The 24646-nt window shown below is 37.9% G+C and overlaps 2 protein-coding genes across 2 annotated transcripts in view; one reads left to right on the top strand and one right to left on the bottom strand.

Moving 5' to 3' along the window:
- SCRG1 (stimulator of chondrogenesis 1) overlaps nt 1–24646 on the top strand; it is a 780146-nt gene that overhangs the window by 234694 nt on the left and 520806 nt on the right. The gene's annotated exons all lie outside the window — the stretch shown is intronic.
- GALNTL6 (polypeptide N-acetylgalactosaminyltransferase like 6) overlaps nt 1–24646 on the bottom strand; it is a 487857-nt gene that overhangs the window by 86392 nt on the left and 376819 nt on the right. The window contains exon 5 of the mRNA XM_086746397.1: nt 291–476. Within this exon, the coding sequence (XP_086602523.1) occupies nt 291–476 (186 nt within the window). The remainder of the gene's footprint in view (nt 1–290; nt 477–24646) is intronic.

Raw genomic sequence — 24646 nt, 5'->3', positions numbered from 1 at the left:
ATACTAGATTTAGTAGGGTATTTAGTAGTAGTAATAGTAAAAAAAAAAAGTAACTCTAATAAACCAAAATAATACTTCAAAATTTTACCACCTCTTTAGTCACAAGAAACATAAAATGGAGCTGCTCACATTTTTCTGTTTTCCTGTCATACCGACTCTTCAGACACTGCAGCACAGCTCCAAACACTTCTATACAGTGTACACCCTGCTTACTGTGGGACATGGCTTTGGTTGCTTAAGCTATGCTGTATGCTCTAATTTAAATGGCTGATGAATGCTCATACACTTACTAAGCAAGGGAGGCAGCCAATTCACGTTGACTTCGCAATGGGAATCCAGAAATGTCAAGACTTCTCCTCTAGCCAGCGAGGCTCCTAGCAGTCTGGTCCGAATGAGCCCTTCTCGTTTCTTGGTACGTACAATCCTCACTTTGGCAAAACGGACCATGTATTCCTCCAGCTTCTCTTTTAAATGTTCTAGAAAGAAGGGCAAAAAAAGAGTCAGTGGTGCCAGGCCTGGAGGAGCCAACAGAAGGACAGGTTGGCACACAACCTGCAGGCAGCTTATCTCCTTCCACCTCTTGTCACTTCAAGTCCTCCAAAATCTGCCACAAATCCTCTCTGAGACGGTTCGGAAAGTGCAAATGTTCTCTGTTTAATCACACAGAGGAAGACAGTGACACTCTGGACCTTTTACTGCAGTTGCCACTGGCAACCTGCCATCCACGATATCATCACGGCCAAAACAACTGCAGGATATTCATCCAGTCTCTGGTTCCTGCAGCCCAAGGCCAGATAAACATTCTGGCATGCCATTTTATAAACAGTATCCTTTCCCAAGTGGGTTTCCTCTATCAACTAATTATGAACAACTATGTGTGGAAAGCAATTTTAAAAAGGTGAGCGTTAAACTAGCGTGATTAGATTGTTTTTGTAATGGGAAGGGAAACCTACATGAAGGAAGATCTTAATAGCTGGATACCAGCATGAAGCAAACGGACAGCTGACTTCCTAACAAAATAAAGCTGCAAATACAGAGCAGTTGATAGATTCTCTTCTCTGCATAACTTTGCTCTGTTTGTATCACAAAACAGCACCTTTGGGAAGTTTTTTTTCTTTTGACTAGAAACACATACTAAGAATCATAATAAAACCCCCAACAACAAAAAACACCCTACAGTTTTGCCTCTTCCTGAACACATCTACGATGGAAACATTGATCTTTTGTCTTTGATATAACACCTCAGCTTGTCAGGCTCATTACTTTGGAAAAATCCGATAATTTCTTTTGGCAGGGAAAGAGAGAGAGTAAAGCTTAGTCTCCAATAATTAAAACTGGTGATAAACCACATTTAGTGATGCTAGCGGTTGTAAGCTAAGTCTCACTGAATAGGTTTGCCAGGTTATGATTGCTTCCTATATTAGCTACTAATTCTTTGGACCTGTGTGGTCAGTACAGACCTTGATCCAGACCTTGCATCATTAGAGACTGCAAGAAGTTTGCTTCAGACTACCCAAAAGAACTATCATTTAGCAGTACCCTCCAGCGTATAAGGCTGACACAGATTAAAGGCAACAAGTAAACAAGTCACAGTGCAGAGAGTACAGAATCTTGTGTTAGAATAAAATCAAGCTCCACTGAAATAGAGCTTCCTGCACACACTCCTTGTCTCTGCTCCTTTCCTTCCTAGCTGACCGACACACAAGACTTTCCGAATCTACCTGCAGATTAGGAAGGAGTAGAAAGATTGGTGTGTAGTTACACGTATTTAGTGGGAGAGTACTGCACAAGATGCTTCTCTGCACTGAGGAATCCTGCTGTATGCTGACACAGAAGAGGGAGCAGCCTCAAATCTGGCAACATCAGCTTGCTAGGATTACAGAACAGACTAGGGGTTTTGGGATGGAGAAACTGAATGCTTTGGAGACCTGCTGAATCAAGAGAGTTGTTTGTATTCATGGTACTACCCAGGAGAAGTATTAGATTAAGTGAGAAAGGCCAAGTTCAAGAAAAAAAAAAAAGAAAAAAGAAAAAAGAAAAAAGGATGACATTCAGATAAACATCAAATGTTTTTATCTTCTACTCTGTGGTTGATTGTAGAACAGACAATTTAAATTCTGAAATACGGTTCATGTACAGTTGGACTCAATGATCTCAAAGATCTTTTCCAGCCTAAATGATTCTACAAAATAAGAGGAAAAGAGGTATCCCTTTTTCATCCCATTTTGCTACTTAAGTACTCAATAAAAACCAACACAATCCCCCAACAGTCGCAATGACAAGAGATGTACTATGACTTCGAATGATGATTTTTGCATGATAAGCCATATTCATGGGACAAGGGCTGTGTACCACTCTGACTCATTTTATTTTTTCCTGTTTTTATAAGCTCCATTGATGCTATTCCCATAGCGCAGGAATATAGAAGAAGGGAAACAGACTTTAAAAACCAAGACACAAGGACCTTGCAGGTAATATAAGAAAGTCTGATAGCGCTGTCAATCTGGATTTTTTTTCTATGTTGTAAATTGTATGACATTATAGCTATGAAAAATGAAACAGTTTAAAAGTGACAGGATATTACATATTTCCAAAGTAAATCAAACCTGATCTGCTAGGTACAATCGCTTCCGTTAGTTCTCAGACACTGGAAATTTCCTGTGGCTCTCTAAGCTCATCTAGCCCTTTTCCCTTTGATTTCTTCCACTCACAAGCCTTAAGTTTGTTTGCACTCAGTAGTGCATATGAACCCTGCACCAAGAGCAAGACCACACTGCTGCACACTGTACAGACAACTAAGAAGAAGATTCAGGTTACCCAGCCTGAACACAGCTCTGCAACTCTGTGATCAAGCACTTCGCACCCGGGCTGTAGTGCAAATCGTCCATCTTCAACTGCCTGCCCTCAGAGGTGGGTTCACTGATGAGACTGGCTGACCAGAGGATCCTACTATGTAGCTCTGCATTTGACTATGTATCAGATACGATTGCTTTACTACTTTTCCCTGTGAGCTGGTCCTAGGCAGTTTCCCTCTGTATGTGAAGGTAGCTACCAAGGAAGCATGTAAAGTCTCTGATGGAGAGAAGCAGGAGCCATACTTGGACAACTTACATTGTCTGTGGTGTTGGTAGGCTCTCTGTTGCCTGCGTAGAAATTCAAAGCACACCTGAATTGGACCTTGACTAGTTAGGTGTCAAAATGGCTAAGGTTAGGCCCTTGCAATAGCCAATTTGAATATGCTCACCATGTTTAAATGAACTGATACAAACGCACTCTTTTCATACATTCTGACTGTTATCACTTGTCTTAGGCCAAATAAATTCAGTGAAATTCAGCCTCATACAAAGGACTTAATTCCATTCCTTTCACATCTTGCAACAAGCAAATTCTGAAAACTGAGTGCCTATCTATCTCTTCAGGAAAACACTTCAGGGAGAGATGATGTAAACTATCATATTATGACACATTCTTTTCTGTTCTTATATCAATTGTTAAATAACAAAAGAGCTGAATAATATAATTTGATTGTCATCAGTTGTCTTGGAGCTTGAACTCCATGAAATCAATGGTACTTTGTACTGTTCTTTCACTGCTTCAGGTTCCTTGCAAACTCAGGAAAAGCAGTCTCTCAAATTTCAAATACTTTAATACTTTTTGGCCAGAACAATACTTGAAATTCTGTGGAACAAACAAGAGTTCTCTATACCACCTTCCTCACTCTCTCTCAGATAGCTCTTCACACATTTCAGAGAGCATATCATCTGATTTGTCAAGAACTGCATTAAAACATTCAGCACATCCTTTCATGCCAGAATCACATATCCCAAAATTGTTTTAATCTATTCAACTAGTCCTATGATTGAATAATTTTATTATTTTCTTAAAGTTGCTCAAAACTCACAAAAAAGCACAGGTATACAGACAAGATTTGCACATTTTGTTCACACAGAATTCCAAATGCATCCACATTTAGACATATCTGGAAGTAATCAGGAAGAAAACAAAAGTAGTAGCTGTTAATTTTTATAGAGCTTAGTTAGACAAGTGACATAAAAAGATCAGGTCTACATATAAGTCAAAGTATACGGATTACTAGAGATACATAAGTTATCTAGATTTGTCAAAACAGCTGCATGTTGGCAATATCCTAACAATAAGTCATGATACAGTCAAACAGATGCCAGTAACAATACCTACCATACCTTTAGTTTTGAGAATTGGCCAAGAAGATAGTTTGGGAATACATTTGGAAACAATTCTCAATAACTACAAAACATCATGAAGTATTTAAGTTCTATGACCAACTCTAATATGGTTGTGAGAATTATAATATCTTGAAGTGTAGGGAAAAAAAGTTCCTTTTGGATCGATAAGTAAGGATGTTTTAACTCAAATCAATATGAAAGTGGTCTGATACTGTGTGTTCCCCTGCAATGTCTTGTGGCACTATCTGTTTCAAATCTTACCAATCTCTAAAATCATGAACAAACATAAAGTAACAGTCAAAGACAGTAGAACAGTAGCAGTTTTAAAGAAAACCATAGTATTTTCTACTATTCATATAAGAAGTAAAAATATATCTTTCATGTTGAACTCCTTACTAAAGCTACTCCCGCATAGAATCATAGAATGGTTAGGGTTGGAAGGGACCTTCAAAGGTCATCTAGTCCAACCCCCCTGCAAGGAGCAGGGACATTCCTGACTAGGTCAGGTTGCTCAGAGCCTCATCCAGCCTGGCCTTGAACGTTTCCAGAGATGGGGCCTCCACCACCTTTCTGGGCAACCTGTTCCAGTGTTCTATAACTCGCATCGTAAAAAATTTTTTCCTAATTTCTAATGGCAATTCTGCAGGCCCTGCGGTCAGCAGCTGGCTTTCAAGGCTAGCTATTTAATAAAAGAGCCCATGTTTGAGCCAGGGCTTATGAAGACATAGATGCTCTGACAGAGGCAACACCTGGGTATCTCACAGCTCAAGTGTTGCTTAAAACAGACTAGACAAGACTTCAGAATTCTCTACATGGGAATAATTTTGATTAAAAAATGACCTAGGTCTTTGTGATTACTAAGAAATTTTGATTTTTTCAACCTTGTCTTTTCCTCAAAATATCAAAATAAACTGCCCTTTTCCACAGAACTCCATAAATTTCTTCACAGAAGAGAAAAAGAAACAATGTTTTATTTCCTAGAGCACAACTGTATTTTCTCACAGTTTCCAATTACTGTGTTGCTAATATTATCTCCAGAAGGATCTCACACAAAACCTATATATTACAAATACACATTTAGAAGCAAGTAAACTCAAGTGCCCAAGCAAACATGCATCAATCAATGTCAGAGCTAAACTATAATTCTAAAGGAATTCTCTGAAAGAGATTATAATGTAGTGTGTAAAATAGAAAGCAATCTGTAATAAAAAGGCCTTTAAATATCTAGGTGACAATGCATTTTGCCTATTTATTACCAAAGGAAACAGTTCAAGTAAGCTTGCCATGACAATAAAACAGGAGGTAGGATGGTTTAATTTATATGCTGTAATATTACATAAATTTCACTTTCAGAGTTAGACACGAGAGAGAAGCCAGTATTTAAATTCTACAGTGAGCTATAAATGGTGCACTTTGGATATAAAGAAGCCAAAGCCCCTGTCACTAGATATGGGGAGTAAATGTCTAATTTGTAATTGAAAAGAAAATACATCATTCTTTTCTTCATGGTGTTGATCAAATTAACCCATGAATCATATGTTTGACACATGCCAGGCACCTGCCAAGGCAAGAGTTGGCACACGTGGTGACAATAAAGAATAATGCATGGGCAGGAGGTTTACAGGCTGTCACTGCTATGACAAGTGATGATAAAGGGAAGCATTATGTCTCTTCTAGCGATAGCCTGTAAACAAATTCTCCATTGTAATTGTTTTGTGTGGGCCTTCTCTATCTTCATTTAATACCTGGAGAAGTTTTTCTAAAAGCACAGAAGAGACACAATTGCCTGGCTATAGTAATTAAAGATCTACTCAAACAGAGTACTCAGTTACTTAATTTGGTGCCTAGAAATAAATTGGAAATCCAGGTTCTGCCTTTGTCAGGAAAAAAAAATCATAGTAGTAAAAAGCAGAACTGCAATCCTTCTCTCCTGTTGGGACGCACACAGGGAATATCTCATTTTCACATTGGTACCCTGTGGCAACATGTGCTATGTGACAAGCAATGTTCCTTCAAGGTTATTGAGAAGGTGTTAAGAGAGACTTAAAAGACGATGTAAAAGCTGGAGCTGGTCTTCAGAACTTGCTTGACTGCAGCATGGACCATGAAAGAGGAAGCAAAACACAAAGAAAACAAAGCCTTTTGTTAAGTCCCTCTTCTGGACAGCCAGGCAGCTCCATCCCAAATCTGGGCCTGTAACATAGCTTACCCTCTGCACCTCTGTAGCACCTCCAATTTCTGCCCCAAAATGCTGACAACCTCTGTTACAGTACCATTGACCTGCAAATTATCAAATAATCAAGAACAGCAACAGAGCCCACTAAATGCCCTGATAAACAATCTGAACCAAATCTGTTTCTTTTTAACTTTAATTGACTGAGATGTATGTAATTTGAGCTGTTCTGCCATTCCCAACATGAGCCATATAAAAATAGTTCACAAAAAACTTACAGTAGTAACGAATGTATGCTGGCCTCTCCTGTTACCTCAGCACAGACATATGGGAGGAAGCAATGTGGCCAAAACCATAGCAGTCTGTGATCGTAGCTCAGTAAAATAATCTGCAAGTGACTGTTTCTGTTGGTGAAAATTAAAGCAGTCAAATGGCTGTTGTGATATGCAACAATAATGAGGCCAGCTCAAGAAGATTTTTCTCAATCCTTTGTCTCTCCGGCCAGCTGCAGAGAGCTGTGTACCCAGTATGCACAGAAAAACCTACAAGTACATTTACGTAACATCCATGGCTCTCACTGTGAAAAACACCTCCATCACTTTATGTCCTTTACTGCAAGATGGAATTATCTTGCCAGGTAAAATTAGCAAGGACATCTTCCACTCCTTTCCTGAGAACCTGAGCATGCATTTTTCCTGGTACACCTCAGCTTTATCTTTTGACAACTGGAATGCTTCTGTCTAGTTTAAGTCTTAAGTTTGACAGAAAATACATAAAGGAAACTTAGTGGCCTCTGATTATTCTGTTACTATTTACTTTATGCTGCAATTGACAAAATAGTCCTCTCCAGTGCATTGTCATTATTTTTACTTTCACTACCTGTACATAAGATACCATAGCAGCAAATCAGTCTGAAGAGAGACTACAGGGTGAGCACATTAATTCGGGTACATCGTCTTTCTTTCTTCCAGTTTCCCTTCAATTTTCTAATTTGCAGAAGGTTGGTTGGAGATAGAAATGTTGCAAAGGCTGTACCAGGTCAGCTGCCACTTTTTATAGCCAAGTGGAAGACTACAAGAAGGACAATTCCCCTGGGTAAGCCACTCCACTGCTGCACTACCCTTTTGGTGAATAATTTTTTCCTAAAGTCCAAACTGAATCTTCCAAGCTGCATCTTGGGGATGTTGCCTCTTACTGTACCATCTGCCAGTACCAGGAGGAATCTGGTTCTGCCATCTGTGCAATTCCCATTCAAGCTGCTCTGGGGAACTATTAGATCACCACTTAGCTGCTTCTTTGCCAGACTAAATGAGCGTAGGTTCCTCAGCTCTTCTCAAAGGTCACATGCTTTTTGCCCATTACAGTCTTGCTAGTCCTCTGATAAACAGATTCCAGCTTTTGTCATCCTTCTTGAACTGCAGAGTCCAAAACTGGATGCAGAATTCCAAGTGTACACAGCATCAACATAATAAAGGGCATAATTTCACATTATCTCCTCAATCATCCTAATGTAGCCCAGTCCAGTTTGCCTTCCTGGTGATAAAAGGTCACCGCTTTCTTGTATTCACCTGGTATAACCTTTGCAGGTCTTTCACGGCACACAAGTTAGCCAGTTTGCAGTTTTGCTGGTACGTGTGGTTATTTATCCAGGTACACGTTTCAGCACTTCTTGTTGAACTTCATGAGATTTATTTTGCCCAGTCCTAGACGTTCTCTGGACTGACACTGTACTATTTGAAGTGTCAACCACTTTCTCTATTTCAGTATCATCCACAGATTTGCTGAGGGCACATTCTCTCATCATCCAGGTTACTCATGAAGATATTGATTAACACTGCCTCCAGTACTTACCTGGGATATTATACCAAACAGACATCAAGTCACTGATGACCCTTTGAGTCCAGCAACCCAACCCACCTAGCAGTCTGTTTGTGCAGCCTATACTTCCTTTGGCTATAAATGAGAATGCTGCAGGGAGTAAAACTTCTTAAAGTCAAGGTAAGTTACATCCATCACCCTTCTCCTGATTACCATCATCATAAAAGGCAAGCAGACTGTTCAAACATGATTTGCAGTTGGGTAAATACGTGACAACCATCCTATATTATTTTTTTTGTCCTTCATGTACTTGCAGATGGCTAGGCACTCCCCAACAAGAGGATGTGCTTCACAATCCCCCCAGGCAGCGAGCTGAGGCTTGTTGGTCTACAGCTACTGGATCCTCTACTTTGTCTTTCTCAAAGATGTAAGAAGCACCTTTTCCAGGTTGGTTGCACATTCTAGTTAACATTCTAATTAGCCATTTCTAATGATTGCCCATTTTTTTTTTGTTATCATCCATTGTGGCTTTACTTTTCACCTAAAAGAGTGTGATAGTATTCCCTCTTCAGATACCCAGATCCAAAATCTTGTACTCCTTATTAGCCCTGACTGAGTAACCTTGGAGGAAGGATGGGGAAGTTTTCTGCCAGACTGACTTTAGTACCTGATCCATAGCCATGCCAGATTCCAACACAAGTTCCAGAAGCAGACACGTACTATGAAAACTGTTGGATATGGTAAGTCTGACACAGACTGACAAAGAACAGCAAAATTTACAACTCCTTGGTGTAATAGCAATTGACTAACAGCAATCTCATTTGAGCACTAGATAACCCATTCTTTCTGAACCGTTTTGCACATGTGAGAGTAAGGTAACTTGAGAAAAGCTATGTAGTTACTGCTGATGTGGAAGTAGCACTATTTAGAGAGACATTTATGCCAGTCACTTGGAAACTTGTTCTGCTGGCTGTGATGTTTGGGTTAGCTGGCTTGAGGCAAGCAGCATCTTTTTTTTTTTTTCATATTAATAATGCGCCAAAGTCCTTGGGTGATATACTACAAGGCTGTGGAGAGTATCCTGAATGTGCACTAGTTCTGTTCACCACCTGCACATCAATGAACGGAAACTTCCAGACAGAACCTTCATTTTGATATTGAGTTTCAACTACAGCCTACTAAAGCTGAAAGAACCACCGAACTCAACAGTAAACACACGTTCCTCTGTCACAGCCTGAAAAGGTCAGCGTTACTGAGAGCAGGAGGCTGAACAGAGCAGACAAATATGTAGCCTAGTTTCATTTAATTCATGATAGCCTTAAGATAAACTTCAAACAAATCTGTTTTGTAGTGTACGGGCTTTCATATAGTCATGAATGGAGTGACTGCGACTGCAGAGTCGGTGAGGCTAGCCAGATTGCTGAGATTTTCTCAGACTACAGCTTCAGTCAACAGAGACATGCAGAGATTCCGGCATCTCTTGTTCCACTTCCCTGAGTCCGTGTAATTGTGACTGTTATCACAGTCATTTTGTTGCCAGTACAGAAGCACAGAGGACCTCTTTGTCAACAAGGTGAGTGTTCAGGTAATTGAACACACGCAGGAGGTTACGCAGATATAAGGTGTGGTGACTTGTTATACAGAAGCCATGGAAGCATCGTTAAACTCTTGAGGGGCTTTTCCCGTCCAGATTTTGTAAACTGGGAAAGGAGCAAAGCACTTAATTTTTAGGTTGTTGTAATTTAGCCCAGTAAGTTAGATCACCCCACGAGCAGTTAGGGCTGGCTTGCTGGTTTCTTAGCGGCGCTGGCATGGCTGGGAATTTTCCCTTTTCATAAGGAAAGACTAAAAGATGATTATTTGTTTTTATGGATTTATTCCAACTGCCAGTTCTACGAGGTATTGTTGGTACCTTCACTGGTGTTGTAATATGGTAACCCTTGTCTTGAGTCCAAAGTAACTAAACTACAAAAAAACCCTATTTTATACATCACAGGAAACACTTCTAGGAATTAATCAATGGTTAATGCATTTTATACCTTAAAATTGAGGCAAAAAAGAACTTAAACATTTACTCCTTATTAATTGAACTTATCTGTTTAATACATAAAAATAAAAAAAAAAATTAAAAGCTTGTATCCACCTCTGCTTTTTGACCTGTCTTTTGCAGTCATGAGAATTACATACATTGTCCCCCAAAAAAAATATATTTTAAACTAAAATATTTAAAATAAAGAGACTTACTATTTCTTTGTCTTTTCTTTATATCTAATTTTAAACCAATTAACTTTTATATAGTAAGGCTGTGCATGTGCATGTTCAGAAAAGGGTTTTGGAAATGCCTGAAGAAAGCTTCTTCATATAGGCGCCCATACATATTTCTGACTATTTCCCCAATATTGTATTTTCTATGGAAAAAACTTTGAAAAAAAGTGTGAGGAAAAATGTTATTTTTATAGCTCTGCTCCTCTGGTGGTATCCAAATGGTTTGCCAGCTATATGTGGAAGAATAATTTTGTTCACCAGAGGAATGGCACATTATAAAATACAACCACCTTATGCTGGATGAGGAAGTTGGTTAGGGAGACATAGTGAAGTGGTCTTAAATGGAAAGTAAAAATTAATCAGCAGGAAATTATTTTTGCTGCAATGTAAATAAAATAATCACCTGAATTGGAATGTGATCAAGAAACTGAACCCAATTAGTACTACAGCAAATTGAACAGGAGCGAGCTCTTAGCGTGCAAATAGGAAACGCAAGCTACGTTCCTCTCTGCTTGTCCTCCTGCTAACCGTATGGGTTGGGAGCACCAAAAGCACAGTGCCTGACCTTAAGGGTGAAAAGAAACCATACAACTGATGTTGAATGGCATTTGCAGAACATTTCACTCCCTGGCATAGCTTCACCACTGCAGCAGCATGGCTCATGGAATAAAGTTCAAACAAACTGGGAAGAATTTGGTCACCATGTCGCCTTGGTAGTCCTGAACCTCACGTGACCTGCAGAGGCGTGCCCATAAACATACTCAGGAGATGAGAAGGAAAGCAGAAGAGGTTGTATGAGCATTTTTTACAGACAATATTTTTACAATGAAGACTTTACCATGGATAGATGCACTTGCTTTGGCACCTTCTTACACCACTAATTCAACAAATACAACTGCGGCTACAACTCAAACAAGAAACTGGGCAACTGGATTAGTTATCAGGGTAAGATAAAAAACAAATGTACAGCTGCCTTTATAGATAATTCTCAGGACACAATTATCTAATACAGATCTGTCAAAAGGGTGAGCTTACTGCATTAAAATTTGATTATTTTTAACAGGTCTATTTACTACACGGGTGTTTATACAGTAACTTGTCCCCAAGGGAAGTATGTTGTGAGGTTTCTTCCAGGTTGGGAGGCCAATTAGAAGACTGTTATTTTGAAGTGAATCCAGGAAAGCGTAACTTTTCTTGAGATCAATACATTGCTCACAAATGCCAACTTCTTGTTTTCAGAGTCACACTTTCACATGCTGACAGTATTAATTGTTAAAAATTGTAAATGATGACCTGTCAAGCAAAACTTTTTTTGGATCATATTTCTAACACTGCAAAAAGTCTTGCAGATTTTGAGACTTGCCTTTACACTGACACTTTCTGTTTTGCCTGATACTCTTTGACATATTTTTAGTTCTTCCTGCAAAATATATCACTGACTTTTACAGTAGGTGCTGTCTTTAGAGAACAGTTTTCTCTCATACTGCTCTTTTTAACCTCTCAAATGCCAAGGACAGATTATACTGGAGAACTGGTGAAACAATGCTGCAAGGATGACACTGACCTTATGTTTCACAGAATAGTAATGCTGGTCCTTGAGAAGGGGGAAACAGAAGTCACACAACTCATGTAATCAGTTTTTAAGGGGCATCAGATTCTGATACAGCTCCCTACACCGAATACTTTTATTTCCCAGAGTAATTCTACTGACATTATAACTCATTGCAAATCTTAGGCTCTACTGACCTAAGGATATTGGAATATGGACATAACCTAAAAGAATATTTGAATAAATTTCTGCATAATTTAAGATCCTACATTCCTGTAGTTCTTGTCCATTCTATGTGCTAGCCATCCTAGGTAAATTATTAGGTACTAAACACAGTTTGCAATTAGCCTTTTTCCTCAAGAATTCAGTGGGTGCTTTTTCTCAGTGCATGATCTTGTTCTTGTAAAAAAGAGAAATCCTTGAAATATGGTTTGAAACCGAGATTTCAAAATACAAAACAGAGATTAGGCAATACCCTATTCTCCTTGAAGTTTGATATTGTATCAAGAAGTTGCTCTTGTCTTCCAACTTTTGTATTAACATTTGTCCTTTAAAAAATGCTCTCTCTGACAGAGATTAGAGTTCTGAGGCATCCAGTCTTTACTATGGATTGATGAATTTATCCAAGTTCTACATACTGCAGAGGATAGAATACGAAGATGCTCAATGAGGTTTCTCTAATCTACTGAAAGAGGCCTTAAATTCCTAGCAGTGCAAATGCTAGAACTAAGTATATAGCCATAAACTTTTAGACTTCCTTTGTATCGCCTGAATTTTATTTCCTACACCACAGCACTTGGAAAGTACTTTCATAGCTGGAGTGTAGGCCTTTATAAGCTTCAAGAAGCAAATATCCAGTTACTTCTCTTGACTGCTGCATTCCATCATTCAAAATTTTTTTTTTTCCTTAGCTGTTATTTCAAGTTTTCTCTTTTTCAGCTTTGTCTACAGTGGAAATACATCCCTTCTTCTGAAACGTCAATGCTAAAAAGTCTCTGTCTTTACTAAGCTAGAACTATAGTTCTCAAAATTGCGTCACTCATTTGTTTGCAAGTTAGTCGTATTCTTGGTATAACCTTTGCAGTCATTGCTGTGTCAGGGAGTGCAGTGAAAGAAGATGGAGTTAATATTGCTGAAGAGGTTTTCAGAAAGCTACAGTCTGTGCAAATTCTCTGGAAACCTACTGGCAAAGAAAAGCAATCTGTTTGAGCCATGTTTTTGAGATTAGGTCAGGTGTCTTTTTTTTCCCCTTTCATTATTTGCAACAAATAGTTTGCTTCCAAAATTAAGTCCATAGAAATCTTACAGTGAAAGAACTAGACTGCTGTTTGGGTTACATACTTTGAAGCATGAGAATTAATTATCAAAAAGGGAACCATTCTCTGTTCATAGACTAATCTGCTATGATGATGTTCCTCTACATAATGAGGCAAACACTGATGCATAATTAGGCATCTCCTAACATAAGTACGAGCTATTAATCATACAATAACACTATGTTTTTTTCAGTGATAAATGATTGGCATTTCACTTTTCATTTAAAACAAGAAAAAGAACAAATAAATGAGCTGTTGCATAAATCAAGCTTTGGAAGAGGAGACATCAAGCTCTTTATTTTCTTTGTTATCTTTTTTGTCCCTTTGTCTTACACATTGAATCAACCTGTCTTTTCCTACCTCTCAGCTGTCACAACAGTTCTGCTGTATCACTGGAGCTCTTCACATGCTCTTTAGTCTGGCAGGTTCCCTCATTAAGGATGCGAATTTGAGGAACAGAAAGACATACTGAATATTAAATGGACAGCTAAGATCCAAAGTTTAAATAAATAAATAAATATTATCTTGAATATTAACTAGCAGATCCAAGCTCCCAGCAGCTTTCATACGATGACAATGGGATTAGGCTCAGACTATGCCCATACATTTCTATACAGCTTATTTTGAACACTCCTCCATCACCTTCTCTCCTCCAAACTGCTGTCTGTCTTGCTATTTCAAAAGACAGAGGATGCAACATAGGATATAATCTAGTATATTTAACTTCATATATTAACAAATTTTATCCTAACATGGTAGTTTCTGAATGCAAGGAATAAGGATGGCATGGACTGTTCTAATTTCTTTTGGAAAACTGAGCCTTACGCCCATTCCATGTCTGTATGGACACCCACGAGTCCAGATCCAAACGAGAAGTTGTTACATCTGGCCTTTACTTGTACAAACACAGTCTCTTCCTAGTGATCGTTTCAAATCTTTCATAAATAAAGGATTAACAGATTAGCAGATATCAACTGGAAAATAAATCACTGCCATGAACATATCTTATTGCTCTTGGAAAGCGTAAAGCTATTTCAAAACCAGACTGGTCGTATTTGCTTTACAACACTTTACTGATCCTTAAAGATGGACAAAATGCTGTACTTCTGAACACAATTCTAATAGTTTTATTACTGTTAAAACTACAGATTATAGATTCAGTACAAGAAATAACTTTTGTATTTCCTTAACATATGAAAAACAACTTTGTCCAAAACTGCATTTAAATCTATAATGGAAATGCCTGCATTTAAGAAATGTATGAACAGAAAAAAAATATTGTTTCATTTCTATTTTAAAGCACTTCTTACTTAAAGTATCCAGCAGACTGTCAATGTCTTGGCTGATCCAAGAAACCCCACTGGTCCTGACCAGAACTGTATGGATCTTCCTCTCACCATTTTTTTGCTGAACTGGAAGTGCTGTGGTTCACACATAGTGTGTCACTTACACTTCCACCCAGTTTTGTGCTGCTGTAAGGTTTCTCAGCTTTAGCAGAGAAAGTATTTTTAAGAAGGTATAACAAAAGGAGTAGGAAAGTTATTGCCATACACTGCAAACATTTAATATTTTTAATCAATGGGTCCTCTGCACTCTCAGATGAAAACCAGCCTTGTGACAATCTACTGTGATAAGTACGTAAGTGCAGTGCAAAAAAAAACGAAGGCAGAAAATATTCTCCTTGGGAAAACTTCTTATTGTATGAGTCATAAAGAGCTGTACTGTGTTACAGATAACCTCCTCCTCTTTCTCTGAATCACAGGGGCTCTTTCCAATAGTCAACTCACTAATCTCCATGGCAGCTGCAGCAATGGGTTGCTTGGAAAAAACACAAGTATTTTATATTTTACCTGTAGTTTGACCTGCAGACTTCATAGTTTTTCTGTGGAAATGTTGTAATCACTTCTCTCCATTCTTTTTTTTTTTAATAATTTTTAATAACTTATTCCCCAAGGTTTGTTTTTTTCCTGTTCTTGTAAGGGCATTGCTTAGGCCCAAATAAAACAAGTAGAGACCACACAGACTAGGTATAGGTAAAAGCAAGTACAATCAAACAGAGAAACAATGCCACCAGTGACCCAGATACCAGTTTTGTAACTGTTCTCATTCAGTGGATTTACTTTCAAAAACAAATTAAAAATTGCCCCCCCCCCCAATTAAATTTGACTCTATTTTCTGACGAACTAAGACACTCCAAGATTCACTGATCATCAGTTGGAGTGGCAGATGCTTGTCAGGCTCTGGAAAATGAGCTGTGACAGTGCTTATAGGTCAAGGAACACGTTTAGCTTTATTTCAAAGCTACCTAAGTGCAAGAGCTCTGAATTCTTTTGTAGAGTGCCATCATTTAACTCCAGTTAGCAACTAAGTACCACACAGTTGCTCACTCACCCTCACACAGCTCACTCACCCTCTCCTCTCTGGTGAGATTGAGTAGAGAATCAGAAGGGTAAAAGTAACAAAATTATTGGATTGAGTTAAGAACAATTTGCTGATTGAAGTAAAAAATAATAATATCATCATAATGAAAAGGAAAAGAACAAAAAGAGAGAGAAACAAAACCCACGAAAAATAAGTGATGCAACCACTCACCACTCACCGACCAATGTCCAGCCAGTCCATGAGCAGCAATCACTGCCCCCCAGTGAACTCCCTCCAGTTTATATGCTGAGCATGACATCATATGGTATGGAATATCCCTCTGGCTGCTTTGGGTCAGCTGTCCTGCTTGTGCCCCTTCCCAGCTTCTTGTGTACCCCCAGCCTACTCACTATCAGGACATGAGAAGCTGAAAAGTCCTTGACTTAGTGTGTAAGTACTACTTAGCAACAACTAAAACATCAGTGTGTTATCAACATTATTCTCATACTAAATCTAAAACACAGCACTATACCACTACTAGGAAGATAACTAACTCTATCGCAGCCGAAACCAGGACATAGAGTTATGTGTGTTCATATTATCTTGGAAGTAGTTGAAAGGAAATAAGAGTAACAGAAAAATAACAAGGGAGTAAATAAAAGTTACAGTGGGCAAAGCTGAATACGGGAAAACTATAAAAACCAAAGCAGTAGAGAGTACATAAGTAAAAGGTAAAATACAAGTAACTACAATGTTCTGAAATGAATATGACTTCTATTCACACCAGGCTATCATTCTGCTGAAGAAAATGTTGGGCCTTTAGTTCTGCTGCAAAGGGTGGACTGGATCTTTGTAGTACATCTAGTAATTTGGTTCACTTTGTGGCTTGGAGTGAACACTTAAAACACACAGATGAATGAAATACAAATGAACTTGATTTCCAAAAGAACAGCTGGAGATGTTCAGAAGGAAATAACGCTACCTGGCTTCTTTCACTGATACACACTTCACTTTGCCCACAGGAAATTCTCTCGAGGATAAGAAACTCCCTTAAGAGGAAATTTCCCTCTGTACAAAGGTAACGTGCTCCATTTATTAAGATTATCAACCAGCTCCTTAAAGTAAGCGCTTTACACAACTGTAAATTTCATTTTGAAGGGAATTAAGTATTCAAGTGCTCATTTATATTGCAGCTCTGTGAACCAATCAGTTTGGCAATGACAAGTGCTAGGAATAGGATTAAGTTTTTCTAAAAAAAAGTAAACACATCAGGACATAGGACTTGTTATGCTGTGTCTGGAACTTACAGTTATCTTGATTTGCTGTATCTGTAAAAAGATGTAAGAAACATGGACAATACCTACAACTTGCTTAAAGATCTGGTGATGATTACTGTCTAGCTTGCCTTAGCTGTAACACCACAATTCCTTGTGGTAAATTGGCTGCTGTTCATCCTGTGCTTCTGAGCTTTAGTTACATTATCTGAATTGTTGTTCTTTGCATCTTGCTTAGTTTTGGGTAGTTGCATGTTTCTTCCTCTAAAAGGAAACCTCAGTGTCTACCAAGAAGGATTAAAAAACCTACGTAACTCTGGGAGGAAGAAACTCTCAACTTCATACTCTTGCTGGCCAAGAACTCAACATGTGACTCACTGGAGCAACACATAGCGAGGAGAAAAGGGTAGATACTAGGTTGCTGGCTTACGACTATTTTAATTGCATTACTAATCAGAACAAGGAATAATTAGAGAATTTGCATAAGCATAAATACAATTTAAATCATACTAAATTAACTGATTGTGGTATTTTGATTAGGCAATTAAAACATTAGATTATCAATACACTCTAACTCTTGGTTACAAAGGTGATCTTTGGTTTTCCACAACTAAATTGTACATGTAACAGCACACTTACATTTATGTTTTTGGAAGGATCTCACCAAACATGAGAAAATAAAAAATACTTCTGTTTCCTTTGAACATGTCTTAGTCACTTTTCATAATCTCTTGTTTCAATAACCCTACTGTGTGTTTTTCTTTAGCAACTACTCCAGTGAAACTCTGCAGAATACTTTGAAAACAACAAAGTCAGCAAGGCAGTATTTCATCTATTCATCAATGTCAATATTGTTTTTACTTTTAAGACCCTTCGCAGCCTCCGAACACCAGAGCTATCTGTTTCATCAGACAATGGTTTACCATGGGACTTAGGGCTTGTTAGTGTAATGATTCAGTGTTTGCCCTAAGACTGAGGCAGCTTTACACACACAAGCATCAGCTTTATACATCTAGTGAGTTTATGAAAATGCACTTTGTTTTAAACCAAGATCATCTGAAAAGGACTTTCATATAACACAGATAATTTACAAACTATACAGGAAAAACTTCAGCATATACAGAAGAATAGGAGGTAGAATGTATAATACCATCGCTGTATTTGACAGCTCAGACAAGCACAAGCTTCTCTAAACCCAGCCAGATGCAATCTCTCTGAGCTGCTGTTCACCAGACCAGCTGAGGTACTGAGGGGACCCCAATTAAGTTCTGGCCTCATTTCATTTTTCCTGGCCCTCATTTCTGGGGAGTGTGAAGAGCTCAAGTGTCACTACCAAGAGGAGCTTTAAGAACTGCTGGGGAGGCAGGGAAACTTCTGACCTCAATCAGCCAGTGTAGTCTAGGGACTGCAGAAGGTAGCATCAGGTCTTTAAGACATCGCCCCCAAATAATAATCCAAAACACTCTACTTGTGTGTGTAGACACATGAGAAAGGGAGGTGACAGCAGATGGGAAATTAACTCCCTGTGAAGCTCCCGTCTCACTCCAGTGACTGGTTAGACAACAAAAGTGAATGAATTACCATCTCAGGTGGCTAAAGCTAAGAACAAATAATCCTACTCAAACTTAAGGCTATTATTTTATAAAGTTTTCTGAAATAAAGTTATTTGCAGGAACCGATAACGGCAAATCTACGTATGAGAGGTCTTATTCTAAGTTGCATCCTTGGAGTCCCTGAATGTAAGCTGTATCTTGGGATCCTCCCACTAGCGACCTAGGTAGCTTAGCCAAAAACTATTTCCCATGAATTCATCCATGGAACAGGGAAAAACCACACTTGCACCAAAATGTCTTCATAAAACTAACATGGACAATAGTATTGAGGAAGAAATAGATACATAAAACAGTCAAACCCTTGAGGACACTAAACATTTTGAAAAATAAATTATGTTCACTCAGGAAATAATTCATGACTAATTAATAAGTTGCATGTTAATACAAGTAAGATTTGGCAAAATAGTAGGTGTTAATTTAATACTGTGACTGGGCTTTTCTAAGTATTCCTGCTACACTTTGGTGTTTTCACCAAATTAATTGTCAGGCTGCAGAAACCTTTATTTCTCTTTTTCAATGAAGCCTGGTTTGTTTGTCCAAAAATTCACCTACGTTTTAAACATATCTGTGTAGAATAGCTGTAACTTTGAATCTATTTTATGTTTCTGATTAATTTCATTTTATTTTTCAGTAAGTTCCACATTTCTTTACAGTCTTTCTTCCTGGACAAAAAAAAAATAAATGGATGTACTGCAAAAAAAATTAAGAGGGATTTTTAAAGTCAATTATGTATTAATATATTTTCATACACTCTACATTATTGCCACTACAGCTATGGTTACATGAGATTAAAGAATAAAATTAGACTGTGGGTACTGTTTTAGGGGAAAAGACAGACATCACTTGCTATTTTTCATTATTAAAAGCTAAAATTAATCCCCTTTCCATATTTCTGAGTGAAAAAGGTGATTGCCTAACTAAAAATGGAAGAAGGTTACTATCAGTAACTTTGCAAAATACTCTTACTTATTCTGCACTGGAATGACATCCTGTATTTCATGTTGTGTAAGATTTGCTAAAGTGCCTAAACTAAAAAGACTCAGCAGGAGCAATTTTTTTTTTAATATTTTATAACACACTATGAACTTTTAAACACCCAATAAGTTTTTATGAATGTTCTGATTTTTTCTGAAAACAAAACTAAGCTGAATAAATCTGCATTTAAAGTATTGTTACCTTACAAGAAATTTCTCCTGGGAAACTTCATGGAATATAGCAAAGTAGAAATAGCTGCCTACAGTCATCTGATTCACAGTATCATTTCTCTCAGATTTTTCTGTGATCAGTCATGAAAATTCTATGTAAAGAATGACACACATGAATGAAACTTTTATGAAATTTACATGAATAAGTTTTTATGAAACTTTCCATGAGGCAAGGACAATTAATATCTTGTGAAATACAATCTGGCTTGAGCGAGCCAAGTTACTTTGTGTAAACAATGCATACCCTGCTAATGACGATACCCTTGAAGAGAAGCCGAAAGACTGATAAAAAAAGAAACGTCCAGCCCCAGAAAGTGCCAAAAGCTGGATGATTGTCACAGGTACATGAAGTAAGCAAGGATCTGCATAGGAAAGGGAGAACCAAGAGAAGCAAAGAGTAACATGGCAGACATGGCCCTGAAAGACCAGGATGATGCTGTAAATCTGCCAGAACAAAGAAACACTGAGACAGGCTCAAGGAGAGCAGATCTGCTAGAGAAGCTAAGGCAGATAAGGAGGGGTCTGGAGCATGAAAACATTTACTTAAACTAAGGGGATGCATATCCTCGCAGGTACATAACATTGATAAAAGTTGTGGTCAACAAAATTCCACTAATTAGTGTCCTTAAAGTGAACTCTCTCATTATAATATGAAAACCACACCTCTCGTGCTAAAATTGCCTCCTCCTCAGATAAAGACCCCTACTCACTGAGCACGTGTAGTAAATTTAAGAAGTATTGTTATCTTTAAACTAATGTAAGAAAAGAACTAACCAATTCTATTTAAGTAGATGTGACCGAAAGTTGGAACTGTTATTCTGAATTGTATAAATATGTAATGCAATTGTAACCAGATGGCTAGCTTTGTGGATTTACCACCTAGCACCCATCTCTGTGCAGAAATGAAATAAATAAATACCTCTGTTCTCTGTGTAAGATTGGCATAGTGCACTGGGTAAAAGAAACCAGATTTGGTACAGCAAGAACAACTTGTTTCTTTGTTTTCTTTCTGTTATACATCTCAGTTTCAAACAATGCAGCATCTGACCCATCAGAAACACGTGGATCCAGGCTTTGCTGAATTTTTTTTTTTTCCTAAATCACTGTAGTCTATATTTCCTCATTTGTCATGTCATCTAAATGACTTGCCTTCTACCTGGTTGCTGTGTTTTCCCCTTAAATTGGCACATTGACACCTGCTCTTGAATCAGAACTGTCTGCAGGACAATGCAGAGTTGGAAACCTGCGCCTGCTGTTATCACAGATCAATGCTTACAGGAAGCACGGAATGATACATCTTGTGGTAGCAATTAAATTACTGTCTTGCCAGACTGAAAATTTCTTCCCAAGTGTAATCTTGATCCTATAAATGTTCTTACTGAAGACAGACTGCAAAGACTGCTTTCAAAAAGACCTCACAGAAAGATTCATGTTCTTTTTACTTTGCACAATTCATCCCTGCAAGGATAACTTATGAATACGCTTCAGCAACAATTCCTCAGATTAACAACTTCAGACAGCTATGGATTGCACACACCAGGCAGGAAGATTTTTCTACATAATCTAAAATTTTCACAATTCAGCCACAAGTTGCAGAACATTAGGAAAAGAGATGTCATTTATCTAATCTCTGAAGATCATGTTGCTTCTTCATCTGAAGTGAGAGGAATTAATGGTAGTCAGTCGAGTGCTTTTAGAAAAGTTTCCTTGCTTATATTTCTAAATTCTCAGTAAACGATATGGCTAATTTAAGTAGAGAAAATCCTTTAACAAGCCATCACCATATCAGGTAAGCTAATTGGTAAGTAATGGCCGGAATGTTAAAGGTCTTCAAGCATTGAGCGGTCTTTGATAACAATTAGAGATAAGTATTTAAATACTTTTAAAACTCTCATTAATAACAAAAAAGCTTAATAGGTAAAAATCTTCTGACCTACTTTCTGCTATTTTTCTTCAGCAAGTTCATTTGTAAAAGCTACCTGAAAAATTGAATTGGATACAATTAGTGAACAATATTTATCACTGTACAATGACTTAAAAGCAGTGCACAAGTACTTACTAATCCAAGCACAGTAACTCAGATAAGGAAGAGAGTTGTGAGCAAAATCAGAATTTTGAGTATTGCTATTAATTTAAGCAATTGGATTATTACATTATTAATTATCTATTTTTTACAAATATCTATAGATATAGATTCAGACTAGGGAAGAAATTTTTTACAATGAGGGTGGTAGAACACTGGAACAGGTTGCCCAGAGAGGTGGTGGATGCCCCATCCCTGGAAACATTCAAGACAGGGTAGGATGGGGCTCTGAGCAACCTGGTTTAGTTGGAGGTGTCCCTGCTCCTTGCAGAGGTGATGGACTAGATGACCTTTGAAGGTCCCTTCCAACCCAAAATACTCTATGATCTTCCTTTGTAAACTAAACATTTTAGTCATCTGTAGTTACTAAAAATCTCTTGTTCCTTCCACACGTCATCCACTTTACCATGGGTAGTGGTGCTGAGACTGAAGTAAAGCATCGTAATGGGATGTGGAGACTGAAGCGCGAAGTACATGCTGAAGAACAGCCACACAAACACACGTGCTAGAATATATGGTCACAATGCTAATGGGACTGGCAGACAGTAAGGCTCAGCTTATTTCAAATGGCCTAAGTATCAGAAAAAGTGAAAAAAGAAAACAAAGCACCTTTAGTACTGCAGGCGACAACACTTCCACATGGACAAGGACATGGAGGCCAGACAAATGCAGATTGACAGAATAGTAGATAACAAGTAGAAATAAAACTTGCACACCGATGGCTTAAGGCAGACAAAGACAGTGAGGAGCTATCATTGTTACACTCTCTAGCACATTCAGAAAAGGTTTTGTAATTTTTCAAGTAGGTTTGCAAATATTACTGGATAATGAAATCCAATAATACTAATAATATAGAACTAGTCCATCACTGGCAAAAAAAGAGACTTGATTCATAACCTTGACAAATCTCCTCAAAAAGTAGAAAGTTAATCTGTATATCCTAAACAAGGTCTTAGAAGATGTTCTTAGTTGGAAGTGATAATTACCACTCAATGACTCACAGAATTCAGAATTTATCATCAGCTTCCAAGCTAACTGTATGTGTAACTGTGATTCTTATCAGTCTGATTTACAGTGGAAATGTTTCTCTGGAACTGTTTACAAATTGTTAAGATACCATTAAAACACATTTTGTTGGCATTTATTCAGTGGTAAAAACAGGGTGGTAAGAAAGGTGGAAAAGGAACAGAAATATTTCCTTTTCCTCTAACTTGTCACAACCAAGTTGTGGTGACCAAAAACTATTCAGCAGTGTTTGGAGACAAAGAGGAAAAAAATCACACCAAGCTACATTTCATCTGCCACAGAAAGGATGTTTTTATTGTCTCTGATATTTACAGTATAGCACCATACATTTCTGCTTTAACACATCCTACTGTTAAACTAAAATTAAATGTACACATCGAAGAAACTTTCTAGTCAGAAGTTAGTGTACTGTATGCAAAGTTGTCTCAATATCTGCACAAATTAACAATTTGATCTAACAGCTTTAACTCTGACAAAATTACTATTGATGTACCTAATGTAGTACAAAGCAATTAAAGTAGCAAAATCACTTTTGGTGATTAGACATCATTAGACTTGCAAAAAAAAGTAAGTTCTTTTGGCCAACTTAGCCTTCATTAAGTAATTACCATGCTATGTAAGCATCTGTGGCTCACTGATAGTCAGGTTGTTGAAAGTTAGATTGTGTGGAGGGTGCCTCCAGTTCTGGTCTGTCCTACCCTCTTTCCCATTTTTAGCCAGCCTTCTGTGGCCCCTATCTGGGTAGGCCCCTTTCCAGTGGAAACCAGAGCCCAAGAAGTTGTAAGAATATGTCCAGGTAGTGAAATTAGGATGAAGCCAGTCATGTGCTCATATCTCCATGAGTGCAGGGATGCCTGGGAATCTGCAGTCTGCTTAGAGGTGAACCGACCCTGGCTGCCTCTAAAGGCTGAACCTAAGATCACATTGAATCTAGAAAACAAAAACAGTTTTAACTAATAAAAATTCTAGTGGGTTATTATTGCTGAACTTTGGCCCATGGAGGATTCTAAATATCAATATACTTTTGTATTTTGCATTCTGCTGGGAAAAACAAGGAAACAAATAAAGTACCATTCCAGGTCTGAACCAGTCTAAGCTTAAAGAATTTAGAATCTGGATCTCTATTCAGAAGTTTAGATTAGTTCCCCAAATTACTGATGTGCCTTGAAGAAAACCCGTGAGTCTATTTAATGATGTGGGGCACAACCTTCATTATCGTATTATGCTTTACGCATTAGAAAATCAGTTTCCCAAAGAAGGGCCAGAATAAGAAAAAAAATGTGAAATAAGAAAAAATTTTGGCACTGATATAATGCATATAATAAAGGGATTTATAAATGTTAACAGAGGTGTTTCCCATGAAAAATTCAATCATTACGTAGATAGCACTGATATGACAAATACCTATCCTTGCATTCAGCCCAAAGACTGATTTATCTACACATTTGATTGTGCAAAACTTTCTTTGCTATGTAAGGCCTTTCTTTTGGGAAGTGTGTTGGAGCTTATTCCAGCATAATAGTGCAACACCCACAGATATACACTCCTTTTTTTTTTTCTCCCCCCCCCCCCCAATACATTCAGTTCCATAGAGAAATATTTCCCTTTCCACATCTACAAAATTAGACTAGCTTGTGCACTGAATGAGTGGAGTTGATAACTTCAGTCATAATACGGGTCTGGAAACAGAAGATTTAAGACCTAGAGAGATTTATGGTGTTTGAACTGAATATAGGAGAAGTAAATGATGATAATTAT

This window comes from Chlamydotis macqueenii, chromosome 4 (genome assembly GCF_036417535.1).
Source record: "Chlamydotis macqueenii isolate bChlMac1 chromosome 4, bChlMac1.mat, whole genome shotgun sequence".
In the NCBI taxonomy this organism is placed as follows: Eukaryota; Metazoa; Chordata; class Aves; order Otidiformes; family Otididae; genus Chlamydotis; species Chlamydotis macqueenii.
Note: the sequence above shows the minus strand (reverse complement) of the source record. Positions and strands in the feature narration are given on the sequence as shown.